Below are 26,855 nucleotides of genomic sequence, written 5' to 3' on the forward strand. Positions count from 1 at the left end.
TGTCACACACACATCAATATTGCAGTATCAGGCACCCATTTCACGCACGCACGCACGTACGCATACAAGCACGCACACACACACACACACACATCAATATTGTAGTATCAGGCACCCATGTCACACACACATCAATATTGCAGTATCAGGCACCCATGTCACACACACATCAATATTGTAGTATCAGCCACCCATGTCACACACATATCAATATTGCAGTATCAGGTAACCATGTCACACACACATCAATATTGCAGTATCAGGTAACCATGTCACACACACATCAATATTGTAGCATCAGCAACCCATGTCACACACACATCAATATTGCAGTACACACACACACACACACACACACACACACACACACACACACACACACACACACACACACATCAATATTGTAATATCAGGCACCCATGTCACACACACACACACATATCAATATTGTAATATCAGGCACCTATGTCACACACACATATCAATATTGTAGTATCAGGCACCCATGTCTCACACACACACACACACACACACACACACACACACACACACACACACACACACACACACACACACACACACACACACATCAATATTGTAATATCAGGCACCCATGTCACACACACACATATCAATATTGTAATATCAGGCACCCATGTCACACACACACACACATAGCAATATTGTAATATCAGGCACCCATGTCACACACACACATATCAATATTGTAATATCAGGCACCCATGTCACACACACACATAGCAATATTGTAATATCAGGCACCCATGTCACACACACACACACATAGCAATATTGTAGTATCAGGCACCCATGTCACACACACACATATCAATATTGTAATATCAGGCACCCATGTCACACACACACATAGCAATATTGTAATATCAGGCACCCATGTCACACACACACACACATATCAATATTGTAGTATCAGGCACCCATGTCACACACACACATATCAATATTGTAATATCAGGCACCCATGTCACACACATATCAATATTGTAGTATCAGGCACCCATGTCTCACACACACACACACACACACACACACACACACACACACACACACACACACACACACACACACACACACACACACACACACACATATCAATATTGTAATATCAGGCACCCATGTCACACACACACACATCAATATTGTAATATCAGGAACCCATGTCACACACACACACACATCAATATTGTAATATCAGGCACCCATGTCACACACACACACATATCAATATTGTAATATCAGGCACCCATGTCTCACACACACACACACACTACTTGTGAGGGTCTTCAAGTTGATGGTCTAGGGGGAGACAACTCCATGTCCTGAATAATATATACCGATAGTAATAATATTAACATTTCCATTTTTTCACCTACTCAAGCTATTGTTTTCCTTTCATTAAAAAATAGCCTCCTCTACACTTCTAACTAATTCCAAGTATTAGAAATATCAATGTTTCAACCTTTTTATATACTAGATTTAAACCAGTAACAACACACCATAGCAATCTACATGGTTACACAAGGAAGCAATGCTTGTATAACCTGGCGCCTGAGTTGTGAGTGATAGAAATTGAATACCATTTTCATTTAAACTATGTGTATCTAGTCTTGGGTGATAGTAAGTTAGTTGAATCTTGTTAATTATTAAGAAATAATAAGGATATCCAGTATTCCGCTATGTCACAGTTAGGAGTATTTAGATTATTTAACCATCAACAACCATTTTGGTCATCTGGAAATGTCTGATGCCAAGTAACCCAAAGTTGTTGTTTTTTAAATAAATAGCACTGACACTGAAACCTATTTGGACATAATCACAATCTCATCAGGATATATACCCCAACATTATCTTTGAAACACTCTGTTTATTAACAAATCGCCATTTCTGTCAATTGTGTTTTGACATAAACTGACAGCCAAAAGAAACTTTACCACTTTACAAATGAAATTGCAAAAATTAGTTCAAAGTTCACACTTAAATCAACACAAAACACATCGTCCAAACACCTGAAATTACACGTGCAAGAAGGGTCAATAGTGAGTGAGTGAGTGAGTTGCATTTAACGCCGCTTTTAACAGGCAAGGGTATGGTGCTGACAAATCTAGAAACATACTTGGGGCGAACAGGGATTCAAACCCAGAATCATAGGTTTCTGGCGTGCCCAAGGGACGCAACTGTGAACAGAAAATCGCGGCGACTTGGACAACTGGGCCACCCGTGCCCCAGAAGGGTCTATAAATGACATGGACGGCATGTCAGACAATCACACTGACAAAAAAACATACGGGTTAATTTTATATTTTTGTTTGTGCAGTGATCAACAAAGCCTTTCACCTATTATTAACATTGATGTCTACACAACAGATGTATATATTTGTCACCTACGTAAGGTTTTTCCCTTTATTTCCAGTTGTCATTTGTGGGGGGCTCCCGGTTTTTACCTCGCTTTGGGCTTTGCAAGTCAATCATTCTGTAAACTATCAATATATGGCTTGCGGCCCCCAAAGTATTTTCATTTTCAGTAATACCCGCAGGGTATCACCCTTTCTACTGACCCTCAGGGTCTCTAAATTACTTTGCCTGCAAGGCAACCTTTCTTATCTGGTATAACCTTTTCAGATCTACCTGCAGGGTTCTAAATCATTTTCATATATATTTCAAATTTACGTGTGCAACCCGCAGGGCTGCCTTTTTATACAGCTTACCTGCAGGGTAAGTTACCTTTCCTACACCGAGTCAGCCCCCGAATCTTATGCCATGTCTTGTATATAATAAACATTTGATTGTACTCAATTGTTTTTGTTGTCACTGCCCAAACCGAAAAATGTGAATGGGCCCTTCTGTTTGTTTGTTTGTTTGTCTGCTGTTTAACTCATCAATAATCCAGCTATATATATGACGGCGGTCCCGAAATAATCGAGTCTGGACCAGACAATCCAGTGATTGACATCATGAGCATCGATCCATGTAAATGGGATATGTTGACATGCATCAACCAAGTCAGCGAGCCTGACCACCCGATCCTGTTAGTCAACTCTTACGACAAGCAAAGTCGCATGGGTTCCTGAAGACATATTCTACACGGATCTTCATGGATCGCCCTGGGTATGATACAGCTAGGAATCATCCATGCCCACATTGCTAGAACTTTCATTGTTTTCATGTTGCAACATTACAGACAGACTGAGCAGACATCAGGCTGGCCCAGAACAGGCAGACCCAGGGTAACTAGCATACTTTGAATCTCCGGTCATCATTAACGGAAATTTGACAGCTCAGCATTATATGGATGACATTCTTCATCAGATTGTCCTACCATTTCTACAACAGCTGCAATGTGGTGTCATTTATCAGCATGACAACGCAAGACCCCATACAGCCCAATTTGTACAGAACTTCCTTGAAGCCAACAATGTCAATGTGCTGATGTGGCCTGAATGCTCCCCAGACAAGTCCTCCATGGAGGGATGTCATGGATCATCATACTCGACAGCAACCACATCCTCCAGTCAACCAACAAGAACTGATCTAGGAACTCCAAGAAGAATGGCAACGTATCCCATGTTACGTTATCACATGCGTGATACATTTTTCCATGTCTTGTAGCAGGGAGTGATCATTCATGCTATTAATTTTTATGAGTCATTGAACTCGAGAGATTTAAGATGAGTGTGCCCTTTGTCCATTACTTTGAAAGCTTGTTTTTGTCCACCCCACCTAACTTCGGGCAACTGTCACGCCAATATCGGATGCTGTATGACTGTCAATTTAAAGGTTGTTTTTTATTGAGATTTTGATCTTTTCGATACATTTTACTTCATGCAACTATCTTTTGTGTTTTTTAAACTAGTGATTTAAAAGTATGGTAAAGTTTCTTTTGGCCCTGAGTTTAAAAATATTAACCATTTTATCGGGACTAAACTCACTCACAATTCTCCATTAATATATACTTTGACATGAAAGTCACATGTCTACCATTGTTATGAGATGTACTTTTCAATTATATGAATTATTGGATAGGGGCTCTACTTGATTTTACTGGGCACATTCTGGTGCTTCCATATTAAGTAATGAAGAAAAGTAGCAAATTTAGAATACCAGCACTTTCACAAGCAGTTGGTAGTGCATATCTCTCTTTTGTATTTGAAAAATGTGAATTTTTGATACACAAATGTACCGAAAATAATTACCCTCCCCTAATGCCTGACATATTTTTGGATGACCCTCCCCATGTCATTGTACATTATTTTCCACACCCTCCCCAAATATGTCTACTATTTTTAAAGACCCTCCCCTACAGATTGTCATATATTTTTGGTGACCCTCCCCATATTCCCTCTGATTTCACTCACCATCCCACCCCCATAATAATTGACTGGTCCCTTACTGTTTAATAGTACCATAAAATTAACTGACAAGCCCTTTAATTATTATTTTATTTATAAACCCTTTGACAACTGACAACAGAGACTGTAAAGTTACTATCACAATGATACATTTAGTAGAGAAATACACAAACCATATATTAGCCTTCAACCCAAAGCATGAAATGCAATAAAATCAAACAAATCAGAGAACACTTCTCGCAAGAAACCTTGCCAGACCATTTAAGAAATGTACTCACTGGATCATCAAAAGCCTTGCATATATTCTGTGCTATTCTGGATCCTCGTACATGTTCTAAAAGTGATTCAAAGTCAAGAACATTACTAAGTAGAAAGGTGTTTGCATAAAATATGAAAAAGGCCATAGAATCTGTGGCTCACCTGATTAATGAAGACACATCAACCTTTTTTTATACAAACATGATCTATAGTGACTGACTTGTGTTTAATGCTGCTTTTAACAGTATTCCAGTTATATCACGGCATGTCAGCTTAATGTGGGAGGAAAGCCTTAAGTGATGCAGGTCTCAGACATTTACCACTTCAGTGAAACCCACAAGCATGGATATGGTGCTGACAAACCTAGAAACATAATCTGGGCGAACTGGGATTCAAACCCACAATCCTTAGTTTCTGGCGTGCCCAAGGGACGCAACTCTTCACAGCAAATTGAGGCGACTTGTGCCACCTGTGCCCCCTGATCTATAGAAATTTGAGCAAAACGTTTCGGAAAACACACGAGCCAAAATGTGAACAGTTTGGACCTGCTTAAACTTGTTTCACTATTTTCTCTTACATCAAAATAAAGCGACAAAATATTTTCCATGTCCAATAGAAATATCTGCATAATGCAGAGTCGACTGTACGATTCAAACTATGTCATGAGCATGTGTGATAAATCACTATCAAATAGTAATGATACCAGGTGTTCTTGAAAAAGTGAGCATATCCTACCCCACCAGTGGCACCTGTCACAAACACATGCAAAGGCAAGTCAATTGTTCATCTGAAAAAACATGGGAACATAAGTCAAAATAAGGAATTGCATCAGACATCATTTTGGTCACTGATGCGTCAAATTTGGAAATGTCCTCCACATGTCTTCCATAAAACCTTTTGAAAGTTTTACTGAGGATTTGAATGTTGTAACCTAGATCAAACAAGTTCTGAGCAAGAGTCATATGACGCTCTTTGAAATCTTGGTAGAAAGAGCACGCCCGATTGTATCTCAAAAGTTGAAAAGTGAACACCAAAGGCTGGAGCTGCTGGAAGATTGCTCGATATGAAGTTGACTATTGGAAAGTTGAAGTCATCCCTCTTGTCATACAGCCTTGTGGCGAGTGTTTTGTCACACTGAATCTACACGCACAGACCCAAACACAAAACAGATAAGGCGGACCCACTGTCTACAACCATGAGACATACAGGAGGAAGTTGGTGCTAAACAGTGACTTTAATAACATATCTAAAACAATGCCTTGTGTCTTAAAGACAGTGAGCGGAAAACACACCAAAGCTGGTGATACAATCCCAATACGTTAGCCAGACATAACAGCATGAAATCAGGTATATCAATCAGAACATGTTGACATCTGATGACATCATAACATGAACAACCACTGCAATACAGCGTACGACTTATAATAGATCCCGAAGAGGTCTCCAGTCAATCGATTCAACAAGAAACGATGCAACACTATCTCCCATGGACAATAGAGTGTGGCTGCTCGGCATCTCTTCATCAAAGCTATCAGTCACGTCCAAGGGATTGAAGCATGCTAAGACGAAAAGAGGAACGATCGACAATATCCAGAAGAGGACCTTCAAGCCAGTATCTAACAACAAATACACAAGGCAGAGGTAAGCAGGACACCGTCAAAACAACCATGCCTTGCATCAACTTCAATATTGAAGACTGAAGTCTCTACTAACAAGTTAAATCCACACTCCAAAATGGATGTTTGGTCTTTGAACACGAACAAAAATAAATAAAATAAACACAAGAGCTAAAGTTCCAAGATATATTCCATATATACACAAGCGTAGTACTAGAGAGCAGGAGTGGGTACATGCAACAGTTATCTGTACTGGTGTGCAGTCGACAGCTGCTGAGCCAGGAACAAAGGACCAAACTGTTGAAGGCCCTGTACGTCAGTAACAGATGTCACAGAGACAGTGGGAATCAAAGAACGAATCTGACTTCCAAAAGCTGACAGGCAGACAGGGTGCAATTGTTGTGCAAGGCCATGGTAGAGATGATAGCTGGAGCCTCATGAGAATTGGACATGATCAGTGGCGACAATCCAGCAAAGGTGTAAGCTTTTGTATGGTCGGACAGAGGCAAAAGGAGACCGTGGTACGAGAAACTTTGGTTAAGGCCGCTGTTGAGAGTGGAATGAAGAGTCTCTGTTGGCAGCAGTGATGTGGTAAGACAGCTTCCAAGCAAACTCATTAAAATCAGATCTTAGTTCTTGCTATGCTAAACAAAGATCTTAGGACATCCCATTAAGGGTCACATCAGAACGACCTTTCATCCAACCAATCATAGCATCGCTTACCAGATCATGAAAGTGACAGTCAGAATGTGTTTTCTAAATATTAAACCAAGAAATATTTAACAAGGGTATTTCCAAACGACAGTTACGGGTTTTATGATTATAACATTCTTATTCCAGAATGTTCGTTTTATCAGTTTTAATTTTTTTAATCAAGAATACATCAAAATATGTTTCGAAGCATAGTCGCCAGTTTGAAACTAGCGTCGTAAAGCTCGAGAAAGCTGCCTTCTGATTGCCTAATGTCAATTTCTTGTCAGTCATTTCATTGGTCGGTCAAAATTCGCGAAAGGTCGTTCTGACGTGACCCGTAATGGAGATGTCCTCAGATCTTTGTTTAGAGGTAGCGAAAACTAAAGTGGTAGGGAGGTCGGAATCTGGCAATCATCGCTTTGGGTGAATGGCTTGAGGAAGCACTGGAGCTGCCAGAGGAGAAGATGACCCCTCAAAGTGTGGGCTTGTATCAAAGTCAAAATGCTGAGGATCTGTTGTCATTGATGTAGCAGGAGCGGTTGTCCGAGTTCCAACAACACGAGACATTGAATCTTTGACAATCGATCCAGAGGAACAAACATCTTGCACAGGTGGGTTTCAAAAAGGGCACAGATAAACTGCAGTCACGGAGTGGGAGTCATTTCAGACTAGTCTATGTTGATGAGCCAGCCGAGCTGATGAAAAGACATTGTGTGAACTCGAGATGTTGTAGGAGGTTCCTCTAGGTATAACGCATTGAATACCTTCTTTTTGAAAATGAGCCGAAATTTGTGGCTCTCCTTAGGCACAAGAAAATTTGGCGAGTAGAACCGGGAGTCGAGGGAACCAGACTGAGACATTTTATTGCATATTTTACAAGCAATATACCAATGTTCTCCTAAAGGATTGGAAGCTGGCTGGCCGGATATAGTGATGCGGTGTAGATATCGTCGGTGGATCAGCAATCAGGGGCAATCGGTCCCTGGTCTGTAGAAAGGGATCAGCCAGCTCTTCAACCTACAGGAGAGTCGAAAACAGGCACAACTGGAAGCGGAAGTTCCCAGTCATCCCAAATCTGTGGCAAGTCACTTGTTGGATGAGTCGCCTGTTCTGACAGACTTGCTGATGTCTTTGGGACTGGACAATTACACTGTACATTCAGAGGAAGATTTGGATCCTCACTATCTGAAGCGGGCTCACCCACAGCCACAAAAGAGCTGGATCTTCCACTGATAATTTCTTGGAGTCCCATTGGGAAAAGGTGCGGGTGCCAACTTTCTTTCTTTTGTTGGTCTCTGTAGACGCATGAGATCGACTGACACCTACTGATAGGTATTCTGCTGAACATCTGGATTGTATTCCGTTAGTGAAATGGGATAGATTAAAAGGTTCATACCAAGAACAATATTGAAGAATACCCCGCCAACGCAAAGCCGTAACCGATCACGAATTATGTGACACAAGGTCCAAGATATCCTTGATTTTATCTAGAATCAGAATGCCTGAACCACGATTAACAGACTCTTCCATAGACTTGGCATGGAATAAAGAAATTATCAAGGTTAGTATGTAGTATCAAGGAATAAAATGTTCAATGAAGCAGTAGAGGGAACAGTAAAGTTTGACCCACACAATCCTCAGCAGATTTAGTGCGCTGTTACTAAAGTTGATCAGTGATCAAATGTAGAATCATACAGAGTTGGAGGTATGAAAACTCCCAGATGAGGGGGTGGGGGGTGGTTGATGATGATCTACTTCAATAACTACTTTGATATTTTGATAATGATAACAATTATCCCAGTAATTTGTCCAGATCCCCAATGGTTAATTCTGACAATACTACTTACCTGACTTGTTATATTTGTATCCGCATATGACCCTGATAGATACAGCTTTTATCCACTGGCTTTATCTTGCCAAAAAACTTTATATGATAGAGTATACTATTTGCATTATTTTGGTGGGATGTTGTCGGAGACAGGACATCCTTTCAGTCATTGCTTCAGTCACAGTCACTATTCTCTGAACATGCTGAAAGAAGAGCTGAACAATTATTTTTTCAGGACATCTTGTATGTCCAATAGACATTTACTTTTGGTGCATACATCAGAGTGTCCTTATTCCACAGGTATATCTTGAGAAGACAAACATTTTGGGTATTGATGAATGTGTCACTCATAGTTTATTTGGAATATTCCAAAGGGGATTGACATCTTGAGCCTGAGAATCCTCCAGAGCTATGATTTAGTTGTCCATTCAGATTAGAAGATTCAGGTATATCTTAATCACATAACTGCTGTTGTTGATGAATACTAGGTGTTCTTCTATCTCGGTATACACACAGCTGTGCCAGGGATTTATATCACTCGTCCAATCCTGGTATAAAATTTAAATGTAAATGTAACACCTCTCAGATCTTTCTGTTAAAAAACACCTGTTGTCGTAGTCAAAGTCACTGGATAAACCAGATCATTAAGTAGAAATTGAGCTTGAGATTCAAAGTTAATTTTCATAATATCGCAAACATAAATGCAAGTCCTGACTACTAAAGCTATACCAAATTCCCCTAGATTTTGAAAAAACATGTCCGAGAAATGTCATTAATGGGTTTTTTAAGACTGCTGCCAAGGCGGTCATTTTTGAAAATCGGATTCAAGCCCCTGAACACATTCAGATGTTGTCATTGATGGGAACAAGCATGTGAAGTTTCAGCTTCATTGGTCCAGTGGTTTCTGACGTGAAGATGTTCACAGACAATGCAGACAACAACAAACAAGGCTGGACAGTCATGCCATCACATGAGCTCACTTGACTTTTATCTTGTGAGCTAATACAGTTATCGAGTACAAGAGAATTCAAGTGAGCTGACATTCAGAAATTAAATACTGCATTCCAAATGCTTAACTGGAAAGAGGATGTCCGTGTTTGGGCATAAATCAATATTCACTGACAAGTGGATTTGCAACCGGTGCCAGTTTGGTCTGTTGAACACAAAATGGTTATAAATTTACATTTACTACTTATATGATGTGGGCAAACAATCATTCTCATTAGATACCATTGTTTCAACACTCGTAGCCAGTGATAACTGCCCTTGCTTTCACTCAGTCAGACACCATTGAAGATCCACTGCTTCCCAAAATGTTTTAAATAACAAGAACAAGTGTAGCATTCCTTATAGATCAGCAAGGTCATACTGGTATACTAGCTCAAGAGGTTACCTGGAGTAATTACAGTGTTCTACAACTGGGTCTTCAAAAATTGGTCATGCATAATTGTATGCAAGCAACACAAACTAAATTGACTTATAGTAATTTATAGTGTTTTAAGCAAATACACATCTTATCTGGAGCAGCTGCTTGAGCAGGAGATAACAAACATTGACAAAATCTAAATGTCAGTTGTTTGATAAAAGATTCCAAGACAATTGTTTCTCATAACAGATTTTAGTTGTTTTATTAAATGGCTAAAATGTGGCAGGAGGATCCGTCAAACCAAATGATTAAATTGGGTTGACCTGACTTGTTTTAGCTCATTAGTTACATCTTGAAATGCACTCCTGATAAAACTATAAATAGCATAACCTTGCTGACTCATATTTGCTTTTGATCTCACTGACACTGAGGAAATACCATTATGTAGATGTGAGTTAGTGGTCACTCACCAACACTGTATGTCCGCCAGCTGATTGGAGGAGCTGAAAATGTGGCAAATACATCATCCACACAGTTGAAGCGGGTCAGCATGGGTGAGGTGACTGACTGACCTCGACACTGACCCCACATGTATACTTTCCCTGTCTGGCTCATGGCAGCCGAGATGTGTGTGTAGTGGCTGGCTGCAATCTCCACGAACCTGGGGACACACCACCAAATATCCACCATCAGGTCACTGAGTCTAAAACTATAGTTTTGTATCACGTACTGTGGTTTGTTTGTTTGTTTTCGGTTGCCATTTAACATAACACTCAGCAATATTCCAGCTCTATGACAGCGGACTGTTAATAATGGAATATAGACCAGACAATCCAGTGATTGATATCATTAGTATCGATCTATGTAATTGGGATACGATGACATGCATCAACAAAGTCAGCGAGCCTGACCAGCAGATCCCATTAGTCACCTCTGACAGAAAGCATGGGTTGCTGAAGACTTATTCCAACCCGGATCTTCATGGATCCACTTAATATTACAGCATTAGCATGGCAGGAAACCTTAAAATTGGGCTTCATAAAATTATCCCATGTTAGATATTGACTGCAAGAGTAAAATGTATTAAGAAATGAAAAAATTGACAGTTTTATCATGATTATAGCAGATACATGTTTTAATAATACTACATTCTGATATTGCTCTTGTATCAAGAATTTAGTGATGGATGTGATGGTTGCCCCTGTACAAGGTTTAAAAGGCTTTACTTATGTTTATTTCACATCATGCATAAACAGTTTCCTGCCATATTTCTAACCATGCTGATTGACTGACCTTTCAGTTCTCTCCACCCTGGTAGGGTATACCTGGTTGGCCTTGCTGCTGGTGCCAAGCTGACCATAAGAGTTGGCTCCCCACGAATATAGTACACCTTCATCTGTGAGAGCCATAGTGTGGGCATAGCCCGACACCACCTGCATGGTATGAAGAGACATCGGTTTACTATTCCTTGTGGCAGCTTGTACTACACACGATATCAGTCATACCGTTTCACTGGCTGCTTACACACAGTACGGTTTCTGCAAGATTTAAATTGAATCCTTCCAAAATACCACTAGTCATGCACTAGTTGAGGCCAGACACACCACTATAGAAAGGTGTCTTATTTTTCTAACCATCGATATAGATAATTCTATTTTTATAACATACATGACCTATCCTTCACTTTTAAGTGTTTCATTTCAATGTCCGCAACTTATCAAGACATGTCAATCTTCAAATCATGTCATTCTTCCTTGTCTTTGGATGCCGCACTGTAATCAGTCAATCCCAAACAAGTTTCCTTGTCGACAATATGAACTGGGAATGGCCACACCATAATGGAGATTTTCATACATGCATGTTCCTATGGAAAAGTCCTTACATGGCCATCTGTCCCACAATGCAGCATTCACTGGGTCCCTGTGTTACAAAATATGGATCAAAATATCCCACAAACTTGAACATATATCAAATAGCTTTTGCAAAAGAATTCCAAGGACATTTTCTTCTAAAGTCTCTGTCATTAAATGAGACCGCCTCCGTGGTCTAATGGTGAAGCGCCTGCCCGAAAAACTGAAGGTTGGAGGTTTGATCCCTGGCCGCATCATACCAATAGACGTTAAAAGATGGTACTTTTGTTACCCTGCCTAAAACAAGGACTGGTCAGCTCGGAGTCAGTGTGCTGAGTATGGGTGGGGTATTCATGTTAAACTGCAGCATGGTATTTCAGTGGGCAAGCACTATAAAATCGGAATTAGTCTGGACTTGTACAAGCAGCCACACACACAAACACACACAATTGTGGCTGATTGACATCAACTGAAGAATTTAATATTTCATGTAAGACTTTATCAACAATCTACACATATCTAATCAAATTTATTAAACCTACAAATTAGTTTCCAAATTTTGGCTTGCATTATCTGGTAGCAGTCTTTATGACATTGTCAAAGGTGGCTAACTTGGAATCATAAACAACAATGAAAATAATTGTAGCTTATTAACAGGTTTAAGTGTTTAGGACAAACTAAATTTTTTTATCACAACCCCAGTTCTACCAATAACCATGTTTGTTACATACTTCTTTGTATACAACCATAGATTATGCAGTTATTTGAGTAAAATCTCCCTACTACTAATCACTACACAAATTGTATGTCTGGTGTGTTAAGTGTTAAAACTATCATTATAGGCTACTGAGTAGTCAAGTAGTATGGCTAATTTTCTTTTCCGATCTGGACGTCTGGATAACACAAACTGAAACATGGTTGCAGCTGCTAAGAATTTATCTCAGATGATGAGATTTCACCGTTGTTGCTGCTTTCGTGGGTGCAGGAATAAACGTGGTGGATGACATGCTGACCAGTGCTTTTGCAGTAAGCACATGGTTCACACAAGTTAAACTTGAAAGCATGTATGACATTGTGCAGGAGATCCGAAGCTCGGGGACCATACCAACAAGGGACCATACAAGTCACACAAAGCTGGATAACTTAAGTTATGCAAGTTTTGTGGACACAAACACATAATGGGCAGGTGGAAATACCCAGCATGGGGTAAACATGCAGTTTGTGTTAAGTCATAGTGTATGTCGTATCTGATGCAGTGATGTAGATGATGATGACGAATCCCTAGAGATAATCAGTAGTGTGTCCTTAATCAAGCGGATCTGGTTGAAGTGTGCAAAGAAGTTGGAAAGAGTAAATATTCAGATATATTTGCACAAGTGATTGTTTTATAGAATGCCACAGTAAATTTCCAGATACATTGCGAGGCATCAGTAAATTATTCAAAATATTTTAACATTGCAAGGCATCAGTAAATTATTCAAAATATTTTAACTCACAGACTGCTCAAATTAAATTGGGATATCACACCCATTGCAAAAGTTCTGTGTATATGGTATGATGCCCTAGTTCCCCTGATGGCAAGATTGCTTATTCAGAATCCCTGGAACGAGAAGTCATACAGTGTTGAATTTGTGATTGTACTAGATGAGATCAATTCCAATGTGCTATGTCCTACTTTATTGATGAGCGTCATGTCACTTTTTACATTGTAAGGTCAGGTTTACCTAATGACCGGAGGTCATGGTGTTGTTACGTCATGTTGTGATGTCATATTATTACATCACTTTCTCAACCCCGTGAATTTTTATGTTAAAAAGTTTTATGTATAAAACCTAACACAGGACGCATAAAACCCCATGTGCCCCTTGAGATCCCACAACAACTTATAATGTAACTTTGTCAGGATGAACAAAAAGCAGTTCAGCAGATGGGGCAACTTTGTTTCTGTGAATGTATTTTCAGAGCCAGGATCACAGTTGGTCAAAGAAATGACAGTCCAGTCTATCACTGGATCTTATTTAGAAAACTTCAATTACCGGGTAAAGTTCACTTATAGGGACATCCTGAAGTGACTCCAAGTGTTTCACATCGAAACAGAGCGCTTATCTCACAGAGGGAAGAGTTGGCATCTTGAGCTTCAAGAAACGAGTTTGCTTTGTATTTTTGGAACATCATTGGGTATGACCAGACTACCATTCAGAGTGAGTGCATCTCCAGAAATCTTATAAAAATGCTTCAACCAAGAATTGGAAGGGCCAACAGGCATAACATGTATTGTTGATGACATTCTTATCTACAGAAAAGGGGATGACAAGAAGACAGCGTTTGACAATGGAATAGAAATCTTGATGGCCTCATGCAACACTGTCAGAAACTGGGTATAAAGGATTAAACACATTACTTGTGTAGAAAGGAAGTTTAGTTTCTTGGTCAGGTCATTAGAGATAAGGTATGAAAGAATAGGAAAGACTTTCACAGAAATATAAAAAATGGTCCGCAAAGGTACTGTCTTAGCTTACAACAATGAACACAAGCTCCACTGCTCTAGGTGCTGTGTTAATGCAGACACAAGTTGGGCCATGGCACCAGCTGGAACCAGGTTGTTAACTGTTGAATTTAGCAACTTAACACATACACATTTGGTAGGAAAATGTGATAGAAAATGACCACAAACCATCAGAGGCAATAACCAGCAAACCACTTCAATGTGCTCCCGGAAGACTACAGGCTATGATCTTGGCGATGCAACAATACAATGCTTAAACTAGGTACAAGGAAGCAGAAGTTACCTCAGTGGATACACTGCTGATATCTCATCTATCAATCATAGAGCAAGATTGTGAGGAATAATTCGGCCAGGTGAAAATAAGACTAAATTTCTGCAAATAACCGGTGAGAGCTTAAGACAGATAATAGAAGAAAAAGAAATGAATAAAACTCTACAAAAGCTTAAGAAAGTTCTGTTGAGTTGTTGGCCAGATAACATAAGGTCCTTTATGGCAGGGAATATTGTGAATACTGCACTGTGATTATTACAGTAATTTCTGGCAAGTGGATTCTCTGTCATACCAGAGGAACCACAGTAATGGACAGGTTACAGCCACATTTTGCCAGGTATGGAATCCCCAACCAACTGTTGAGAGACAATGGGCCACAATTTTGTTGTTGTGGAATGTAACAAGTATGTTGTTGATTGGGACAAAGGGCACTGAATGTCGAGCCCCGAAAAACAGTCAGGTGAATGGAAAAGCAGAATCTGCAGTTAAGATTATTACAAAAATACAGAAACTGTGGGAATGAAGACAGTATTGTTATACTAGACAACGTAAACTCACCTACTCAAGGACTATTATAACATATACAAGAAACAAGAAAGGCCCCAATACAGATCCTTGTGGGACACCAGTTGTTAACATTTTAGGTTTCGACATATGGCACCATTTAAAAACACCTTATAACTGCGATTACTTTTGTAACTAGACAACCATTGTATAATGTTTCCTTGCACACCATATAGCTTAACAATAGTGCTATATGCCTAATGTGCTTGAAGGCCTATGATACAGCACAACTCACAAGTTGTACTTGTTGTCCAGGGCTTTAGAAATCATGTGAAAAGACTCAATCAATTGGTGGAAGGTAAAGCATGTAAAGTGACCAGCTTGAACTCCTGATTTGAACTTTAAGTAATCTGTAAGAAAATACTAAGATAAGTGTTTGTATCTCCTTTCTTATGTAATGGCATTACAATCGCTTCCCACGAAGGTGTTCTATCAAGTTTAGCTGGAAATCTCTTGGTGCCAGGTCTGAGGGTGAGGTAGCTCTTCGAAATCCACATTGTTGCACAGCAGACTTTGTGTGTCAAGAGGTGTGAGAAGAGGCATTGTCATAAAGTAGTAGAACTCCAGCAGTCAGCATTCCTCACTGCTTTTCTTTGATAGAATCTCTCAGGTGATGAAGCAAATCAGCATAATAGGCACCATTAATCATATTTTGACTTTCAAACCCTTTTCAGGTTGGAGATCTAAAATAAAATTGTCCTGGTTAGAATAGAATAAGTCCATAGCGAAGTATTTCACATTGTTGACTTTAATTCTTTGAGTATTTATCATAATTTAAGTATTGTTGAAGTTAAAGTTCATTAATTGATTCACACCAATACCAGTGTACTTGAGCTTTCCAAACAAAACGGGATCTTGCAATATTATAATTAATGCTCCTTATAATATGTATATTCCTGCATAAGGAATGCTTCCATGATCTGGATCTTGTAAAAATGGCTGCTGAGTAAACTCATGAAGTTAAATGATTTGTTTGTTATTTTGGGATCTGGATGTCTGGATAACACACGCATAAATTAAACAAATGTGAAGAAAGAAAACCACATTATTGACTCCAACTGCTGTTACCCCATACTATATGATGGAACTCTACAGTCTTGCTATTGTCTATTGAGTGTTTTTAAGTTCAAAGGTTGGGCTATTTACATTAATTTCATGACACATTTTAGGGTAGGTAGAGTTAGAAATAAACCAAGAAAGTCCACAAGCCTGAATGGTGGTAACATTCAGCAAATCCCACAAAGTGTATGACATTCTGCTTGCCCTTGAGACACTTTTGGCTTTGGCAAAGCTGGTCCTGGCTAGTGCTTATTTCTATTCCTGGCAGGAGTCGCCACTCGTGTTGATTTGGTTACACATTAATTGCATCATTTACAGTATACATTTTGATCTAAAAACAAACATTGAGTGTATGGATGTATTCAGGACATTGTCAGTAAATTCAAGTCACCTGACTGATGATGAGACCAGAGAGGGCACCTGCCACCTTGCATGGGTTGGGTTGATTCACATTGTTGCCCAGCCCCAGCTGACCATTTCCATTATAGCCCCAGCCATACAACTGAAACAACAAATACATGGAGCTTAAAATACATGCCACAGAACTAAGGCTATATGAATAGGGTCCATGAAAAGGAACATGGCCGGTCCACAGTTTAAATACCAGTTTAAATGACTTATGGGTAGACTTAAACTTAAACAACTAGAAAATATTAACAGAAGTTTGGGCATTTGGGAAAAGAGAAAATTAACTTTAATAGGGACAATTATCAATTCTTTAGCTCTGTCAACATTAGCCATATATTTTCAGCACTACCAAACCCTCCTTGCGAATTCACGAGATAACTTGAATAAAATACTGAATGCATTCCTTTTGGATAACAAAAGAGACAAAATAAACTGTATTTAGCACCCAGCTAAAAAAAACACACTTTCTGACCAAATTCTAGTCCAATCTGTAATACACCTTTATAATCACCCACTATTACACCGAAAATTTACAGTCAGTATTTTGTTGTGTATGACACGAAACAGTAACATAATAGGGAATAAAAGTGATGACTAACTTTGATCATAAACATTTAAGTTTCATCAATGTTTGAACTAAGTTTTTTCACTATCACTCAATTTCTGAAAACAACATTAAGTTGTGTATATTTCTAATAATTACCACCCTTTGTTAATTTTCTAAGTGCCCAGGGCACTTACTACGCCAGATATGGGTACAATAGTTCGAAACACTCAATATTTGTCCAAAAGAAGAGCTTGATAACGGTGTTAGAATCTACAGCGAAACGTCACTCCTAATTGTAATAAAGAAGTTGTTCACCCATATATCTTATCCTCACTTAATGCTCCAACTTCTAAATGCCTCTCAAAGAAGATAACCCCAGTAACTTCCAATGAAACAATTATTCCTTCTCAAATCAAACATTAACAACCATATTAACACACAACTCTTTATACTGTATACATAATCCTTCTTAGAAAGATGCCCTGAATAGTTTTTGGGCCGACAAAAAAACAAACACAAAACAAATGTTGAAAACATTAAAGAAATACTTTCCAAACCTAAATTGCTAAATCACCAGTTCCGAAATTCCAAATTCTTTAAAAAAACTGGTCTTACAATGGGATTTACAATGTAAACAACATTGGTAATGTCACTGGATGTCTTTCATCAAATTAAAACAACAATATTAGAACATCAAAAGATGCTAGTTAGTTGATGATGACATTTGCTTTTTATGAATCGGAGAGCTACTTCATGTATATTGGAATGTACAGTTTTCATTAACTTGCACTTTACCAGGAAACATTATTTGACAACAATGAAAATATCATAATGCCTTAATCCAAGCAGTTTACTTTTAAATCAGATTATTCTCATGGCCAAAACATATGTACATGTATCAAAACCATATCTTGTCACAGGATGCATTCATTGTAGTGTTAACAGATATGTACAAAGTTGAAAGATACAACTGTAAAGAATGATCTACTGACTAAATCTGAGAGAAAATGGGTTATCTGAAGATACAATTTTAATTTCTTTGCTCGCATTAATTAAACTACATATTTATGTCTCAATATTTACTGCCTTCCCTTGTATCCCTTCAGGTAAATGAACAAGTGATAGCAAAATGGTCAATAAAATGTGAAATTTGCAATACAACATCACTAGACATGATGATTTACCATTTGTATGTTCATGTCCTGCTAGGCATTGTTTTACATTCAGAGATTAAGATTAATAAATGTATCTTCTACACACAATTTCGACAAAATTAATTTTAACAATATTGAACAAAATTTGGAACACATTTGGAATAGTGGAAATACCAACTTCAACACAAATAAAAACTTTATTCGAAAGAGTCAATTTTCCAAGTCTTTTGTTTATTGCAGAATATGGCATGCATGCATGTTCTAGTAAGTTCCAGGCCTAAAAATGAAATTACACCTTGACAAGTCACATATAGGCTGAGTTTACTTGCTAAAAATTTTTTAATTTGAAGTTTACACCGTATGCAGCTTTTCCAGTGGACGAGATGTCAGTCACTTGACCGCGAAACCGAAGTTCATAAATGTATGAACAACACGTTTTGACGTTCATACCTTTTTCACGAGACTGCATACTTAAAATGATGTAAACACTGACGGACTACTTCAACATTCCTAGGGAAACCCCTGGGAATTCCCTAGCGCGAACAAATACAGAAGTGTTAATTTTCTCATCATTTAGACCCATTAATCTTCAACTTAGCGTTTTATAACTATCGTAGTAATGACTCGATCCATGTACATACTACAGTGACAGTCTACAGTAATCTATGAATTTACCATAGTATCTATTTGACACATCCTTACAATCACCTTTCATTAATCAGCCAATTTATCAGTGATGACTAACTCTTGTAATCGCCACAGGTTCATTAAAAAACCTCAGAAATCTCTCACGTCATGTTTATCATTGTGACTGATGTACTGAGGTAGTTATTAACAGACCTTTCTAATGAGGATATTATATGAATATATTTGTTGAACAGAAACTACAAAAGTTGTTCCTGAAGAGCATGTTGAGTATACATAAGCTGATGTCACCAATCGTATTGAGGAACTATTATATTCCGAAATATAGCACGTTGTTGTATGGCTGTCAGTGTAAACATGAAGTCTCACATACTAAACATAATTTTGTATAGATCTTAGTCTACATCCTTTTAGGTAAAAAATAGTGATATAAAGTTCTGACATTCATGCACATTGGTCCTCACTAACACAGTCACCTCCCTAACCAACTACACAGGACAAAGATGACTTGTTAAACACTGACTGAGTTCCCTTGCTACAGTCACCTGCCTAACCAACTACACAGGACAAAGATGACTTGTTAAACACTGACTGAGTTCCCTTGCTACAGCCACCTGCCTAACCAACTACACAGGACAAAGATGACTTGTTAAACACTGACTGAGTTCCCTTGCTACAGTCACCTGCCTAACCAACTACACAGGACAAAGATGACTTGTTAAACACTGACTGAGTTCCCTTGCTACAGTCACCTGCCTAACCAACTACACAGGACAAAGATGACTTGTTAAACACTGACTGAGTTCACTTGCTACAGTCACCTGCCTAACCAACTACACAGGACAAAGATGACTTGTTAAACACTGACTGAGTTCACTCGCTACAGTCACCTGCCTAACCAACTACACAGGACAAAGATGACTTGTTAAACACTGACTGAGTTCCCTTGCTACAGTCACCTGCCTAACCAACTACACAGGACAAAGATGACTTGTTAAAACACTGACTGAGTTCACTCGCTACAGTCACCTGCCTAACCAACTACACAGGACAAAGATGACTTGTTAAACACTGACTGAGTTCACTTGCTACAGTCACCTGCCTAACCAACTACACAGGACAAAGATGACTTGTTAAACACTGACTGAGTTCACTTGCTACAGTCACCTGCCTAACCAACTACACAGGACAAAGATGACTTGTTAAACACTGACTGGGTTCACTTGCTACACAGTCACAAAAAGAAAGGCTTGTCTCTTTTCATAAAGTATTATATGAAAAATGTCTTTCAAGACACAAAGTGATGTTTACCTCGCCATTGTCCATTAGAGCCATAGAAGATGTCTGGCCACATGAGATGGCTACAACTGTCCGGCAGCCTGAAAACAGAGGAAAAAATTCAACTGTTACAGACAGATCCTATGAAGAAATGAAAAGAATTAAATTTTAGATTTCTTTCTACAAGTATTTTTGAGTATGGCAATTTGAAAAATGATTTATAAAAAAGTCCCAATGTTCTTGAGTAAATAATCCTTAACAGAATAACACAACTGTCTACTTTTTTTCACATTCGACCTTTTTGTTAGTCAACAACATTAGTAGTTAATGTGTAGGTGTAGGCAAGACACACGACACACAGTAGTGAAGGTGTATAGTGAGACACATGACCTACAGTAGTGATGGCGAGTGGGTGTAGGTAAGACACATGATACACAGTAGTGAAGGTGAATAGGTGAGACACATGACAGACAGTAGTGATGGTGAGTGGGTGTAGGTAAGACACATGATACACAGTAGTGAAGGTGAATAGGTGAGACACATGACAGACAGTAGTGATGGCGAGTGGGTGTATGTAAGACACATGATACACAGTAGTGAAGGTGTATAGTGAGACACATGACATACAGTAGTGATGGTGAGTGGGTGTAGGTAAGACACATGATACACAGTAGTGAAGGTGAATAGGTGAGACACATGACAGACAGTAGTGATGGCGAGTGGGTGTATGTAAGACACATGATACACAGTAGTGAAGGTGTATAGGTGAGACACATGACACACAGTAGTGAAGGTGTATAGGTGAGACACATGAGTGAGTGAGTGAGTGAGTTGGGTTTAACGCCGCTTTTAACATTATTCCAGTTATATCACGGCGTGTCAGCTTAATGTGGGAGGAAAGCCCGAAGTGATGCAGGTCTTAGACGGTTACCACTTCAGTGAAACCCACGAGCACGGGTATGGTGCTGACAAACCTAGAAACATAATCAGGGCGAACCGGGATTCGAACCCACAATCATAGGTTTCTGGCGTGCCCAAGGGACGCAACTCTGCACAGTGAATCGCGGCGCCTTAGACGACTGGGCCACCCGTGCCCCCTGAGACACATGATACACAGTAGTGAAGGTGTATAGGTAAGACACATGACATACAGTAGTGAAGGTGTGTAGGTAAGACACATGACAAACAGTAGTGAAGGTGAATCGGTGAGACACATGACAGACAGTAGTGAAGGTGTGTAGTGAGACACATGACAGACAGTAGTGAAGGTGTGTAGTGAGACACATGACATACAGTAGTGATGGCGAGTAGGTGTAGGTAAGACACATGATACACAGTAGTGAAGGTGTGTAGTGAGACACATGACATACAGTAGTGATGGCGAGTGGGTGTAGGTAAGACACGATACACAGTAGTGAAGGTGTGTAGTGAGACACATGACAGAGAGTAGTGAAGGTGTGTAGTGAGACACATGACATACAGTAGTGATGGCGAGTAGGTGTAGGTAAGACACATGATACACAGTAGTGAAGGTGTGTAGTGAGACACATGACATACAGTAGTGATGGCGAGTGGGTGTAGGTAAGACACATGATACACAGTAGTGAAGGTGTATAGGTGAGACACATGATACACAGTAGTGAAGGTGTGTAGTGAGACACATGATATACAGTAGTGAAGGTGTGTAGTGAGAGACATGATACACAGTAGTGAAGGTGTATAGGTGAGACACATGACATACAGTAGTGAAGGTGTATAGTGAGACACATGACATACAGTAGTGAAGGTGTGTAGTGAGAGACATGATACACAGTAGTGAAGGTGTATAGGTGAGACACATGACATACAGTAGTGATGGCGAGTGGGTGTAGGTAAGACACATGATACACAGTAGTGAAGGTGTGTAGTGAGACACATGACATACAGTAGTGATGGCGAGTGGGTGTAGGTAAGACACGATACACAGTAGTGAAGGTGTGTTGTGAGACACATGACATACAGTAGTGATGGCGAGTGGGTGTAGGTAAGACACATGATACACAGTAGTGAAGGTGTGTAGTGAGACACATGACATACAGTAGTGATGGCGAGTGGGTGTAGGTAAGACATGATACACAGTAGTGCAGGTGTGTAGTGAGAAACATGACATACAGTAGTGAAGGTGTATAGTGAGACACATGACATACAGTAGTGAAGGTGTATAGTGAGACACATGATACACAGTAGTGAAGGTGTATAGTGAGACACATGACATACAGTAGTGATGGCGAGTGGGTGTAGGTAAGACACATGATACACAGTAGTGAAGGTGTGTAGTGAGACACATGACATACAGTAGTGATGGCGAGTGGGTGTAGGTAAGACATGATACACAGTAGTGAAGGTGTGTAGTGAGACACATGATACACAGTAGTGAAGGTGTATAGTGAGACACATGACATACAGTAGTGAAGGTGTGTAGTGAGACACATGACATACAGTAGTGAAGGTGTGTAGTGAGACACATGACATACAGTAGTGAAGGTGTGTAGTGAAACACATGATACACAGTAGTGAAGGTGTATAGTGAGACACATGACATACAGTAGTGAAGGTGTGTAGTGAGACACACGACATACAGTAGTGATGACGAGTGGGTGTAGGTAAGACACGATACACAGTAGTGAAGGTGTGTTGTGAGACACATGACATACAGTAGTGATGGCGAGTGGGTGTAGGTAAGACACGATACACAGTAGTGAAGGTGTGTAGTGAGACACATGACATACAGTAGTGATGGCGAGTGGGTGTAGGTAAGACATGATACACAGTAGTGCAGGTGTGTAGTGAGAAACATGACATACAGTAGTGAAGGTGTATAGTGAGACACATGATACACAGTAAGGAAGGTGTATAGTGAGACACATGACATACAGTAGTGAAGGTGTGTAGTGAGACACACGACATACAGTAGTGAAGGTGTATAGGTGAGACACATGATACACAATAGTGAAGGTGTATAGCTGAGACACATGACATACAGTAGTGATGGCGAGTGGGTGTAGGTAAGACACATGATACACAGTAGTAAAGGTGTGTAGTGAGACACATGACATACAGTAGTGATGGCGAGTGGGTGTAAGTAAGACACATGATACACAGTAGTGAAGGTGTGTAGTGAGACACATGACATACAGTAGTGATGGCGAGTGGGTGTAGGTAAGACACATGATACACAGTAGTGAAGGTGTATAGGTGAGACACATGATACACAGTAGTGAAGGTGTGTAGTGAGACACATGATATACAGTAGTGAAGGTGTATAGGTGAGACACATGACATACAGTAGTGAAGGTGTATAGTGAGACACATGATACACAGTAGTGAAGGTGTATAGTGAGACACATGACATACAGTAGTGATGGCGAGTGGGTGTAGGTAAGACACATGATACACAGTAGTGAAGGTGTGTAGTGAGACACATGACATACAGTAGTGATGGCGAGTGGGTGTAGGTAAGACATGATACACAGTAGTGAAGGTGTGTAGTGAGACACATGATACACAGTAGTGAAGGTGTGTAGTGAGACACATGATACACAGTAGTGAAGGTGTGTAGTGAGACACATGACATACAGTAGTGAAGGTGTGTAGTGAGACACATGATACACAGTAGTGAAGGTGTATAGTGAGACACATGACATACAGTAGTGAAGGTGTGTAGTGAGACACACGACATACAGTAGTGAAGGTGTATAGGTGAGACACATGACACACAGTAGTGAAGGTGTGTAGTGAGACACACGACAAACAGTAGTGAAGGTGTATAGTGAGACACATGACATACAGTAGTGATGGCGAGTGGGTGTAGGTAAGACACATGATACACAGTAGTGAAGGTGTGTTGTGAGACACACGACATACAGTAGTGATGGCGAGTGGGTGTAGGTAAGACACGATACACAGTAGTGAAGGTGTATAGGTGAGACACATGACACACAGTAGTGATGGCGAGTGGGTGTAGGTAAGACACGATACACAGTAGTGAAGGTGTGTAGTGAGACACATGATATACAGTAGTGAAGGTGTATAGGTGAGACACACGACACACAGTAGTGATGGCGAGTGGGTGTAGGTAAGACACATAATACACAGTAGAGGAGGTGTATAGGTGAGACACATGACACACAGTAGTGAAGGTGTGTAGGTAAGACACATGATACACAGTAGTGAAGGTGTATTGGTGAGACACATGACACACAGTAGTGAAGGTGTATAGGTGAGACACATGATACACAGTAGTGAAGGTGTATAGGTGAGACACACGACACACAGTAGTGAAGGTGTGTAGGTAAGACACATGACACACAGTAGTGAAGGTGTATAGGTAAGACACATGACATTCAGTAGTGAAGGTGTGTAGTGAGACACATGACAGACAGTAGTGAAGGTGTATAGGTATAGGTGAGACACATGACAGACAGTAGTGAAGGTGTATAGGTATAGGTGAGACACATGACAGACAGTAGTGAAGGTGTGTAGTGAGACACATGACAGACAGTAGTGAAGGTGTGTAGTGAGACACATGACATACAGTAGTGAAGGTGCGCGGGTATAGGTAAGACACATGACACACAGTAGTGAAGGTGCGCAGGTATAGGTAAGACACATGACACACAGTAGTGATGGTGTGTAGGTAAGACACATGACACACAGTAGTGATGGTGTATAGGTAAGACACATGACACACAGTAGTGAAGGTGTGTAGGTAAGACACATGACACACAGTAGTGAAGGTGTATAGGTAAGACACATGACACACAGTAGTGAAGGTGCGCGGGTATAGGTAAGACACATGACACACAGTAGTGAAGGTGTATAGGTAAGACATATGACATACAGTAGTGATGACGAGTGGGTGTAGGTAAGACACATGACACAAATTAGTGAAGGTGTGTGGGTATAGGTAAGACACATGACACACATATATGAAGGTGTGTGGGTGTAGGTGAGACACATGACATACAGCAGTGAAGGTGTGTAGGTAAGACACATGACACACATATGTGAAGGTGTGTGGGTGTAGGTAAGACACATGACACACAGTAGTGAAGGTGTGTAGGTAAGACACATGACACAAATTAGTGAAGGCATATGGGTATAGGTAAGACACATGACACACAGTAGTGAAGGAGTGTAGGTAAGACACATGACACACAGTAGTGAAGGTGTGTAGGTAAGACACATGACAAATTAGTGAAGGTGTGTGGGTATAGGTAAGACACATGACACACAGTAGTGAAGGTGTGTGGGTGTAGTGGAGACAAGTGGCAGTGTGGTATGAGTGAGTACCTATGGAGGCTATGGTCTTGCATGTGGGTGTAGTGGAGACAAGTGGCAGTGTGGTGTGAGTGAGTACCTATGGAGGCTATGGTCTTGCATGTGGGTGTAGTGGAGACAAGTGGCAGTGTGGTGTGAGTGAGTACCTATGGAGGCTATGGTCTTGCATCTGGGTGTAGTGGAGACAAGTGGCAGTGTGGTGTGAGTGAGTACCTATGGAGGCTATGGTCTTGTATGTGGGTGTAGTGGAGACAAGTGGCAGTGTGGTGTGAGTGAGTACCTATCGAGGCTATGGTCTTGCATGTGTGTGTAGTGGAGACAAGTGGCAGTGTGGTGTGAGTGAGTACCTATGGAGGCTATGGTCTTGCATGTGGGTGTAGTGGAGACATTGGCAGTGTGGTGTGAGTGAGTACCTATGGAGGCTATGGTCTTGCATGTGGGTGTAGTGGAGACAAGTGGCAGTGTGGTGTGAGTGAGTACCTATGACAGCTGTGATCTTGCGTGGGGTGGGCTGGTTGGTTGTGGTCCCTGTTCCCACCTGTCCACAGTTGTTCTGGCCCCATGCATAGATCTAGCAGAGGAAACACATATGTTGGAGTGGTTAGCTGTTGTGTTGAACTGATACATAAGCCCAAGGATAATGGATAATCACTTTCTATCAACACCTTTCATAGTGTAGAAAATGGGGATAGCATGTTGACAGTTGATTGTCTTGACGACCAGTCAATAAAAAATCATTTATGCCAAGGATGCCATAATTTTCATCCTTAATATCAAATTCCACATTGATAGGAGCAAATTAATATTCTGTTAAAAAATGTATTTTTAGGGTGAAAATATCATTTATACTTACCCCGACTCACACTTATTGCTTATTTCATCTCTTTCCGAAAAGGTAGTGGAAACACCTGTGCTGTGTTCCCAAGAGCAGAGATAAAAATCTCACCAGAACACGCCCCTCAGCCACACAGGAAGCACCTGACCAAGCCAGTACACTCATCACTCTCTCATTTGGCTTGCCCTTAACAGCCAAAACATGTATACTGGAAGCGAGGATGGCTGGGAGGGCGCTTTAGTGTATGAGTCATGATCAGTATAAGGGTAA

The 26,855-nt window shown here is 40.1% G+C and overlaps 1 protein-coding gene across 2 annotated transcripts in view; it reads right to left on the reverse strand.

The window, feature by feature from the left end:
• LOC139447548 (RCC1 and BTB domain-containing protein 1-like) overlaps nt 1-26,855 on the reverse strand; it is a 197,052-nt gene that overhangs the window by 156,210 nt on the left and 13,987 nt on the right. For both annotated transcript variants that reach the window (XM_071228951.1, XM_071228952.1), the window contains exons 5-10: nt 26,231-26,321; nt 20,465-20,532; nt 16,791-16,901; nt 11,443-11,582; nt 10,620-10,810; nt 4,667-4,722 (exon numbers count right to left, since the gene is read on the reverse strand). In XM_071228951.1, coding sequence (XP_071085052.1) covers nt 4,667-4,722; nt 10,620-10,810; nt 11,443-11,582; nt 16,791-16,901; nt 20,465-20,532; nt 26,231-26,321 — 657 coding nt within the window. The remainder of the gene's footprint in view (nt 1-4,666; nt 4,723-10,619; nt 10,811-11,442; nt 11,583-16,790; nt 16,902-20,464; nt 20,533-26,230; nt 26,322-26,855) is intronic.

The sequence above is a fragment of the Haliotis cracherodii genome, unplaced genomic scaffold (genome assembly GCF_022045235.1).
Source record: "Haliotis cracherodii isolate W230 unplaced genomic scaffold, xgHalCrac1.p SCAF_7, whole genome shotgun sequence".
NCBI classification, from domain to species: Eukaryota; Metazoa; Mollusca; class Gastropoda; order Lepetellida; family Haliotidae; genus Haliotis; species Haliotis cracherodii.